This window comes from Harpia harpyja, chromosome 4 (genome assembly GCF_026419915.1).
Source record: "Harpia harpyja isolate bHarHar1 chromosome 4, bHarHar1 primary haplotype, whole genome shotgun sequence".
Lineage (NCBI taxonomy): Eukaryota > Metazoa > Chordata > Aves > Accipitriformes > Accipitridae > Harpia > Harpia harpyja.
In genome coordinates, this window is record NC_068943.1 from 65,012,648 (window position 1) to 65,024,152 (window position 11,505).

At 44.8% G+C, this 11,505-nt stretch overlaps 1 protein-coding gene across 1 annotated transcript in view; it reads right to left on the minus strand.

Annotated features, from left to right (window-relative positions):
* Positions 1-10,222, minus strand: part of IFNGR1 (interferon gamma receptor 1) — a 32,256-nt gene extending 22,034 nt beyond the window's left edge. The window contains exon 1 of the mRNA XM_052784480.1: positions 10,040-10,222. Within this exon, the coding sequence (XP_052640440.1) occupies positions 10,040-10,127 (88 nt within the window). The 5' untranslated portion in view covers positions 10,128-10,222. The remainder of the gene's footprint in view (positions 1-10,039) is intronic.
* Between the last annotated feature and the right edge of the window lie 1,283 nt (positions 10,223-11,505).

Here is an 11,505-nt window from a genome sequence, read left to right on the forward strand (position 1 = left end):
AATGTTACTTCAAATACTTAGTTTTAAGGCACAGTGTAGCAAGTCTTAACATTTTACTTGTGTACTATTATACAAATAAAACTATGCTTAACAAAAGAGCAGAAAATTAAATCCCAGAATGTATTTGAACTGCCAGTAGAAGCTACATGGCTTTTACTTATGCAGTTACATACCACTTTGCTTTGTCCTCCCGCATTCTTCCTCCCATCCCCACATTTTTATTTTGTACAGAGACAGAGTTGCTACCCTTGATTTCAAGGGAGCAAACTTTAAGCTACTCAGCGAGCTCCTTAGTGTTCCCCAGGAATCTGCTCCTGAGGGCTTAGGGGTCCATGAGTGCTGGTCAGCTTTTAAGAACCACCTTTAGAAGCATAGGAGCAGGCAATCCTGTGGTTTTGTAAGTCAAGCAAGAGGGGCAGACCAGCTTGGCTGAACAAGGAACTCCCTGTGGAGCTCAGAAGGAAAAAGAAATTGAATGATGTCTGGAACCAAGGTCAGGCTTTGTGGGAGGATTAGAGTCATGGTTCACAGGGAGAAGGCACAAAAGGCCAAAGCTGAAGTAGAGTTGAAAGCGGCCAGTGTTGTTTCAGATAACAGGAAGGGCTTTTTTAAGTACGTTAATAGCAAGTGGAGGTCTAAGGAAAACATTGGACCAATACTTGCTGAAGATGGTCACCTGACTAATAGGGATGAAGAAAAAGCAGAATCATTCAATGTGGGGGGGTTTTTTTGTTTGGTTGGGGTTTATTTGCCTCAGTCTTTAATAATACTGATAGACCTTGGGATGCCTGGTCCTCTGAGTCAGAGGACCCCAAGTGCAGGAACAGTGACTTACCACGTGTGGACACTGAAACTGTAAGCGGCCAGCTGTATCAGCTGAATGTTCACAAGTCCATGCAGCCTGATGGGATTCACCCCAGAGCACTGAAGGAGCCAGCAGATGTGACAGTAGGACCCCTCTTGATCACCTACCAAAGGTCTGGGAAGGTCCCTGCTGACTGGAAAGGACTATTCCAATTTACAAAAAGGGTGTGAGGGAAGACCCAGGAGACTACAGACCTGTTAGTCTAACCTCAGCACCTGGAAAAATTACGGAGATCATACTGGGTGTTACTGAAAGACATTTAAAGAACAATATGATCATCACACATAGTCATCATGGGTTTACAAAGGCAAAGTCCTGTTTAATCAATTTAATATCCTTTTATGATAAGGTCACCTGCCTAGTGGATGAAGAGAAGGCAGTGGATGCAGTTTTGCTGGATTTTTCTAAGGCTTTTGATACTGTCCCTCACAGCATTCTTCTGGACAAATTGTCCAGCTGTGAGATGAGCAGGTACCTGGTGATCTGGGTGAAGAACTGGCTGAACAGCAGGGCTCAAAGAGTTGTAGTGAATGAGGCTACATCTGGGTGGTGACCGGTCGGTCATCAGCAGTGTTCCTCAGGGCTCAATTCTAGGACCTGTTCTGTTCAGTATTTTTACCAATGATCTGGATGCAGGAGTTGAACACACCATTAGCAAATTTGCTGATGATACTAAACTGGGAGGTGCTGTTGACTCTCTCAAGGTATGAGAGGCCTTGCAGAGGGATCTAGATAGATTGGAGTATTGGGCAGTAATTAACGGGATAAAATTTAACAAGTCCAAATGCTCGATTCTGCACCTGGGACAGAGTAACACTGGGCACAAGTATAAATCAGGAGAGGAGTGGCACAGGAATGTAATACTCTGAAGTATTTGTGAGTGCTGAGCTATCAACTAGAACTAAAAAGAATCTGCCAAGTCACTCCTCCACAGCTCCATAAAAGACTACTCAACCTAATTCTCTGCTCTTCCATCTAGAGATGATTTTTAACATGCTCCAGGTCTGAGACTACAAAGTACCTAGCAGAAAACAAGCTTTCCTCATGAAAAGACAATTTCTTCACAAATTATAGCACCATATAAATCACCTTACCAGCCACCAAGAACGTCACCACCACCATGTCAAGATCTCCAACAGCACTGCAAGTTGGCCTTGATCACTTACAGGAATGAGTTTACACATACCATCAGCTCATTGTTTTCATCCTCACTTTTAACAACTTTGCTTTCAGTGATCAAGTTAGTCAAGCACTATCTCCCTCTCTGATCTTTCACTCCATATCCTCAAGACAAACCTAAAGGACACCTTTCAGCATGAGCTCAGAAGCTAAAAGTCATAACTCTACTTAGAAACAAAAGCCAGTAAAGAAACAGGTTTACAGCACACCTCCTCTCACCTCATTAACCTCTCCATGTTTCACAGAGGAAGAATTATCTCCCTCTCTTTTTCTAAGGGATGACACCTTACTACTCCTTCTACCACTTCCCTTACTCTCTACAGGCACCAGTCATCTTGTCTCTCAAGTGCTCTAATGGATATGTAGTAAAGTCAAATGTAAATTGTTCTCAGCTTGTATTTATTTTTGAGGTTTGCTGGTTCTACTTTAAAGCCAAAGAAAGCCTGAAAGCTCATCCCCTTCCCCTAATTACACTGGTTATTTTCATGGAAGACTATCTCTGCCTGCAAATCTTGCCTAACCAATTTGAGTGGCCGAGGACCTTGCTCTTCAGGTCATTTAGCAATAGTACACAGAACCTTAGCGCAAGTGACAGCAGCTGAAGATGCAGAAATGAGTGCTCAGCACTGCAACAGTTCAGACCAAAGGACCTCAAAACAGGCACGGAAAATGGATCAGCTTGTGATCACCCATGGAAAGTCTACTTTTAACACTTGGTCAGACAAGTGCCTTTCTTCAGGTTTGTTATCTCCCTTGCATGCCCCTCCTCAATCAATCAAATGGTCTTCCTTGTCCAGCTCACAGCCCCTTTACTCGGGCTGTCTATCTGACTTCTAATGATTTCTCCTCCAGCCAGTGCAGAGGCAGAGCCTTGGGACACCCCAGACTCATTTCACTCCAGCATCAATATTACAGACCATAAAGAACACTGCAGATTTTCAGTGTGATAACATCTAATCTTCATAGATGCTATTTCTGCATATTGCCAGTTAATATGCCATAATACTTTATGTGAATACTGTTTACCTAACCCATAATGAAGCATTAATTTTTTAAACATGTACACCCTGTTCTATGTTGTTCAGCAGGCACAACTGGAGGAAGATGACAGTGGCTAGTGCCGCAATGGTACTCTTTAAACATAAAACTCCTTCTAATTTATAATAAACACACATGTAGAAACACTCAAAGTGTAAATTCAAACAGTGAGAAACTAAGTGTGGAAAAAGTGAAAACAAAATTGATCAGCAAATGATGTCGTGATGCATGATACAGGACACTCAAGTTCTGGTTTGCCTCCAGTTCAAATGCAGCGATTTCCATCTGCAGTTAGCTCTGTTCACCTTGCCTTGTAAGACAGCAATACTGACAGAAAGGTCAGCAAGAACAATTTTTTCACAGAAATACAGAAATTGAATTGTGTATGTGCACTGTAGAACATAAGAGGAACTTCAGACAGCAGCTCTATGTCCAGAGAATAAAGCGTTAAAAGGCAAAGGTAGTCCAGCCAGATTTACATTTTTTTAAGAGTACTAGAAGAAACCAAGTGTGCCTGGATTTTGAGGATAAAGAACTGCAACACTGGAAAGCAAAGCTAGGAGTAAGGGAGGGGTAAAAGCAAACACAAGCATGATCACAGGGTGACACAGAAGTTGAGCACTTAATAGAGAACAGACACGGGAAAGCAACCACACAGTTTATCTGAGCAAACTCACACTTGCATCAGTTTATAACCAACATACATAATAACTCAGAGAGAAATGTGAATATTTATTTGTTCATATACAAACAATGCAGACTAACTACTGCTGCCATACTGGTGGCAAAGACCTCAGCAGGTATGACCACTGTGGTGTGTGTTTATATATATATATATAATCAAATATCTTCTCAATGTGCAATTATCTTAACTAATGTATTTAAGTTTTGGAGACATTTACATCTTCAGCAAACCTGCATAGCGAACAGGAAGGAAATACATGTGGGAGGAAATTGAAAACCAAATGCTACCAGAAGACTTTTGCTTTACTGCAAATATCTGGTGCTTGGTTTCAGGCGGCTAAGTAATAAGGGGTTTTTTTTGTTTTTTTCAAAGTAACAGGAACAAGTGTACCTAGTTGTATCTTCTAAGACTAAGGAAGATAACTCATAGAACTAATCCACTAGTTGCACACAATATACGATAATAGTTCTGCTTCAAAAACATCCATCAAACCAGAAAATGTTAGTTTGTATCTACAAGTCTAACTTGTTTTGTACATTTACTTCCCCAAATCCAAACCACCACACTACACATCTTTCACAAATCTCAGCAGACACATGCACACCAAGAAAGATTTCTGTACTAGTCTGGTTTCAAGCTATCTTGTTCACTATATAAATGCTCCTGAACAATACTACCTATGGAACGTACTCGTGAAATACAAGTTTGAAGCAGCCATATATTCAATAAAATCTATTTTTAAAGCATATACAGAAGGACTTAATATTTTTTTATAGGAGTAGATGTCCCACCTGTTCACTGAGCCTCAGCAACGCATCACCCAAGAGCAAAAATTAAATCAATGAACTGGAGAATGGGACACTTCAGAGATGTAAAAACGAGACAGCCTTTAAACTGATGTTTGTATCTTGTGCAACACCAAAGTTCCTTCCCTCATTCTGGCAGAGGGCACGAGGCATTACTGTACACACAGAGGCATTTGTCACCCCTGTTCACAGAAGTGGAATTTAACTGCAAGTGCAATAATGCATGTAACAGAACAGGGCCAGATGAGTCCACAATGCAGACTCTATGGTACAGCTATCTGAGACAACAGTGACTTAAAGAACCAGAGTTCATTCAAGTTGCACGTGCCTATTAAACATTATTTGGGCACTGAAATACAGATTAAAAGCACAAATTGAAAGCTTAAAAAGAAACTGTGACAAAACAAGTAAAAACATCTTTTGAAAGTCTGCTCCTTTTTTGGATTTCCATGAAAAACAAAGAAATCCTTATATCCCCAAGTGATACATCATAGGAAAACAGTTTTAAGCCATTTCAACAGGCCAAGAGGGACAACAGTTTGAACTTTGCTTTGGATTCATGCCAAGTGGGTAACTCATCATTTAGCCTGTTAAAAACCAGTCAAATACAATGCTAACAAATCAGTCCCTTCCGGGTCCCTGACTGGGAAAGTGGTGCACCTTCCTTATGCCAGCCCCATGGTCCATCTGAGCTCATATATCCACTTCAACTACACCCAGAAAGAGTAGCAGCTTTGGTGACTTCACAAGTGTAACAAAGTGATTCTCCTTAGCTTTCACCACCACTGAAAGAAAAGACAAGGGAATAAAGATCAGATAAATCTGCACTACCTGAGAATGTGTATTGCTGCAGAGTCCTGCAGAAGCAATGAAAAAAAAAAACAAACAACCCAAACAGAAAAAAAGAAAAAAACCCAAACAGGAAAAAAGGAAAAAAGGAAAAAAGGAAAAAAGGAAAAAAGGAAAAAAGGAAAAAAGGAAAAAAGGAAAAAAGGAAAAAAAGGAAAAAAGGAAAAAAGGAAAGAAAAAAGGAAAAAAGGAAAAAAGGAAAAAAGGAAAAAAGGAAAAAAGGAAAAAAAGGAAAAAAGGAAAAAAAGGAAAAAAGGAAAAAAGGAAAAAAGGAAAAAAGGAAAAAAGGAAGTGGCAAAAAGGCAGCCAGTAGCCTGAAAAATGGATTCAGAGAGTAGCAAGTCTGTGCTAACAGTGAAAAATAGCACATAAAAATAATTGAATCTGTTTCTGAATGCGGCAACTGAATCAAGCGCTCAAGCTCTCTGTGCAAGATTCCCTTTATTTCACAAAAGAATCAAACTTATATATGTTTCAACAAAGACCTAGAAAGAACTAATGGCATACAGCCAATACTACTAACACAGGAGGGCATATCTGGCTCAGCTGGGATGTTTGCTAGTCCTCAGAACAGTTAAAGATAAAAACATTCCATACACATACTCATGACTGTCTTCAGCCACATCTTACCAGGCCTACACAAGGCCATCCTCCAACCTGACCTTGTAAAACTAGTTCTTCAAAAGCTTGGCAAACATGCAGCACAACAAATTCTAATGGTCACTCTTGAAAAATGCCAGGTGTTCCGAGCTGCTCCCACACTGAACACTGCATTTCCTTCTAGAATGGTCCTCTTTAATCATTTAGAGTCTTACTTCGATCTGTTCTGAATCAAACCAAATTGGCCTGTATTAAAGCAGAGTACAGCCATCTGGGGGCTAGAAGAGAGCTAGGAGCACTGCCCAAAACTGCAGGATGGAATTTCAGCAGGAAGGGGTCAGCGCTTAGGGCAGGCTGCAAGAGCACCAAGCTTGTGCCATGGGGAGAAATGGGAAATGACGGTCAGAGGGGGGGGCTCTGTCCACTGCTGCATTCCCCTTCAGGGGAGCACACCTGGGTTAGCATGCATCCATCTCTACTGTGCACTTCTCGCAGGCCAGGCACTAAAGATCAACAGCCCAGTTCCTGGTCTTGTCAGCCTGCTGGAGGGGAGACTGCCTGTAGGCTGGTTTTGGCCAGGAGCTTGACAGACCAGCAAACACCAAGCAGCAAGGTGATGAAGAATTTTGTTCCTGCTACCCACCCAGCCTTCCTCCAAGTGGCACCAGCCACATAGCATATGTGGAAAGATTTGCATGTGCTTGCCTTCACCCACTTACATTTAACCCTCCAAAACAAACACAGGACATACACTTCTCTTGTAATGTTGCTCTTATACCTTGATGGTACTTCCTTAAAGTTATTAAAAACAAGCTTAAATTAGTGCAAGTAACAGCAATTCTATGCACAAAGTTCTACCAGAAGTTCTCAAAAGATCTTAAATTCAAAAAGGAAACCACATTCAATTTACAAACGAAGGGAGTATGAAAACCTAAGGTAAAATTTAAAGCTTTTTTTTTTAAAATATTTAGTAAAATGAACTTAAATGATTTCACAGGAATCAGGAATAAACACTATACACAGTATTTAGTGCATTTTTACAGCTTCTGTTTACAACAGGTTTTTATCTTCTCAGGGCTCAGAGGTTTGACACTTCCACAGAGCTTTTAAAATCAGTGTTTACGATAAAAATCTCCGCAAGGTGGTATGCTGTACCGAGAGGAGCAGAAGACCTGGATCACCATCTTAAAAAAAACTACAGTAACTTGCACAACATGGACATTTTAAAAACTGCTGTAACAGTAGAAGCTAAATATTGTTTTATCTATTTTATGACTATTCTTCCCTGTTGTTGTAGCTGAGAAGTCATTATAACAGATGATATCTAAATACAACACTTTCTATCATCTGGTTTTTTTGCAGCTGGACAGACAACTGCTATGACTGCCAATAATCTGAACCATAAAAGAACAAATCAAGACCACCAAGATCATCACACGCAACAGGAAGACAGCTGCAAAAATGAAGTACATATATCACCTTGGAAATCTTGCTTTCAATGTGCAATAAGCACCTGAACTATCACAGTCTCCAAATCTTCTGCTACTATAATCTTGACCAGGGACCTCCTCTTCCAGATACTTAAATGCAGACTGAGAGTTCCCATCAACAAGGCCCAGCTCCACTGATGAGTCACAGGCCTACCAATGCAGACATGTTTAAGCACCCAGCTTTAGGAAACGCTGGGGGCGTTTAGCTATTCGGTTGTCTGGCTTTTCTAAGGAAAATTGTGTCCTACAACAGAAGACGAAGATGAGTGGGCATTTCCTCATTACACACTCAGCCTCGAGATACGTATTACATGCTTGGCACACTGAAAGACCTACTAAGACTTAAGAAAAAAAAAAAATCACTATCATTGCAAAGGAAAGCATCATAAACATGTTTCAGAATTCCCCTTCTACATTCATCCTTCCACTGTAAGCCACCATGTCTGCTTGCATCAATGTAATAATGAAGTAAGGACATGGTATTAGTTCATCATTACAGATATAACCAGCATATTCATTCAGCTAATACACAGCAATATCTATTAGAATTCCCTTCATCATGTTTTTGTTCACTAAAAACCTAAGTTTTTGCTTAAATTATGAAGTCTCTGAAGGGTATGGTTATACAGGCCGTGGCCAACCTGAGCACAAATCAGCAGAAAAACTCTGCCTGTGTTTCCAAAACCTCAGAAGTATATTCTGCTCCTTTCATCTGAGGGTTTGCTGCACTCACATGCAGAAAAATGAGCTTTTTGCTTCTAGGCAGCCTGCCACATCAACTACACCACAGCACCGTTCTGTAGTCTTACACGGAGGTAACTGTTGTGCTGGACTAGGCTGGATTATGGCAGGTTTGTTTTACGCTAAGTGATTTACTGGTATTGTGTTTTTACCTTAAAATTGCTTAATGCCATGTAGAAGTAGCACATTCTATCGGCAATAAAAGCATGCACTTAAAAGAGGTGAAGTCAGATCTCAAGAGACAGTATTTAACACATCCAGCCTCCTTACTGCTGAAATGTGAAAAAGGGAGTTTCCCTGCAAGGTTTACTGGTTAACAATCAGCCACCAAGTCGAACAAACTGGACTCAAGATGTAAACTACCAAGGGACAAGTCAGCAGACAGATCACCATTTTTACTGCTCCTAGTCCACATCAGGTAAACCGAAGTAGTCTTCCAAAGTCCCATACGGTGTGGCCCATCCCCAAGGGCAATCAAGTTCGGTCACTCCACCTGGCCATGGATCTAAACGGCAAGAAGTCCTAGTGAATCTGCATTACGCATTTGCAGAATCCGAGGTGCCTGGGCACATCATCAGTGTTTCTGCAACCAGCTGCAAGCAGCATTTTAGGTAAATGGATCTTGCTTTGTTGGTAAAGCTCAGGAGAGTACTGCTGGGTAAAGCTCAAGAGAGTGCTGCTGCATTTATCTAATGTGTGGACATGCTTCCTATCTCAAGCCCTTTCATAAAGGGCGTAACATGCAACACCCTGTATACTGCTCACAATATTGTTAAAAATTAAATCCGCATTCTCTTTTGACCTGAGCTATTAGAGAGCAATCTCTGGTTTTAATGAGCTGTTCCAGTTTGAAGTGAAACTTGTAAACCAGACTGAGTATTTCTTTCATGATTTACTTGCACCGACTCTTCCCAAAGAGAGACAAGACTGTTCTTTGCTGGCAGGCCACCCTCCTCCCTACCAGTGCTTGGCTGAAATGTGTCCCCACACCTGTGGTCAAGGCCATGATCCTGACACCTTGTTTGGACTCCCCCGTCTTGCACTCCCCCATCTTTGCATTGCAATTCCCTGTTTCTCTGCTTTTTTGAACATATGCGTTTATAAAGTACAGTGGAATAGGCCTGTTTGATGCACACCCTGCTCTTGCTTTATGTGACGAAATGTACAAACACCTAAAATAACGGCTGCTATCAGCCACTCTTACCGTAAATGACTGTAACCATTTATTACAGCTGTGATAAAGTCAGGGGTTATGCCCATAACAGTAACCGGACAGCAGAGATAGGTCTCCAAATGCGCTGACAGTGCGGTGCTACCAGAACTAATTAGTATGCCACCAGATCACTTCCACGGCAAAGTTTAATCTCGCAACCCAAGAGAGAGCTCAACCGGTACCGGGTCACCTCGGCGGGACAACACAGCACAGGCCCGGGGGCTGGGGGGATTGGGGTACGAAGCTGAACGAAGCCAGACTCGGTTCCCTCGCCGGCACCCGGCTGCTCGCCCTCCAGGGGGCAAGGCGGGTCCCGCCGCTTCCCCTCCGGCTCCCTGTGCCTACGGAGGGCGGCGGCAGGGACGCGAGGCCGGGGGACCCACCGCGGCCCCGGCGGCGCTCGGTCACGAACGACTCCGGGAGAGGGCGAAGCACCGGCGGCGGCGCCGCCAGCTCCGGGCCCACCGCCCCGCTCCGCGCTCCTCAGGGGACCCGGGCGGGGGGGTGGGCGGCCTGCCTGCCCGTCCCGTCCCGGCCCCCGTCCCGGCCCCCCGTCCCGGCCCCGCCCGTTACCTGCGGGCGGCTGGTCCCCGCGGGAGGCCACGCTCCGGCGGGGTGCCAGCAGCGCCGCGAGCGCCAGGAGAGCCAGCAGCACCCGCATGGCGCCCGGCGGCTGTTGGGGACGCGCACGCGGGGACCACCCAAGCTCCGGCCCGCTCTCCGCTCGGCTCGGCTCGACTGCGCTCCGCTCCGGCGCCTGCGCGCCGCGCTCCCCGCGGGCACGGCCGGGAAGGGGCGGGCGGCCCCGCCCCCGGCGGGAAGGAGGGCGGGCGGGGCGGGGGCGGGCGGCGGCGCGGCGGGTCACTGCCGGGCAGCGGCGGGCTTGCCGGGCGGACAGCCGCGCAGGGGCGGGGCCGCCTGAGGGGCGCCGCGGGAGGGGAGGGGGGAGCGGCGCCCGGGCAGGGGAGGAGGCCGGAGCCAGGAAGGCGGCGGGGGCCGCGGCGGTGGCGGTGGGGACGTTCGCCTCCGCCATGCCCTGGCCTTGTTAATTTTGTGGGTTTTGTTTTAAGTGCCGGTACTGTGTCATCCCTGTCAGCCCCAGCCGCTGAAAAAGCATCCCCCTCCTCCTCCTTGTCATGTTGGGAGTTCTGCTCTCTCCCCATTTCTCAAAAAACGCAAAGCGTTCATCCTGTGGAGTTTTTCAGAAATGGTGCTTTGAATTCATACGCGGAAAGGAATCCTAATTTATGCTGAGAGATTTTATTCCTTCGTGCAAGCAACCTAAATTTATATCCACTTCAAAGAATCAAATGAAATGCTGCCAAGCAAGATGGAGATCGCAGCTCGTTCCACCCTCCTGTTCCTATGCCTCCCACCCAGTGTCCCAGTGCCAGATGGTTCTGCACCTTAACCATTCAACCTCAAGGCCACCCTGGGCCAGATGAGGAGAAGGACACAGAAGAAACCTCTTCTGCTACACACTTCCCCAGCTGTAAGGCGGATGTAGCAGCTTTTTAAGCTCCTGTCCAAGGTTCTACAAATCACACTTTATCTAGACCTAAAATGGAGGCAGCTTGAGGGTTCCTTGACACACATGCTTCTTCCCAGGCTTTCAAAGAGACAGAAAGGAGGAAACAGAGCTGCTTGCTAGAGCCATTATTCTTCCCCTTTCTCACGCCTCTCCTGGAAAATGTAACTTCAGCTGCTCCCTCGCTGTTTATTTCCTATCCCACTTCCTGGAGAAAGGTGTGGAGGAGGAATTGCTTTTCTTGCGATCTGCATTTGCAAAACTGAGGAGACAGCACGATTTTCTGCGCAAGAGGGAATGAGTAGCGAGGAGAGGGGAGATATTGCAATTCAGCACTGGATGCTGAAGAAAACACCTCACTGGTACGGTCTCAGAAATTATGGTGTCCCCACAGGTGATGAAGTGGTGCTGTGGGGTATAGGGTCAGTGCGGGTTAGAGAGCCAACATCTGCTCCCAGCTGCGCTAAGGCTGAAGAAAATGGATTGTGAAACTACACTCACATTATGTAGC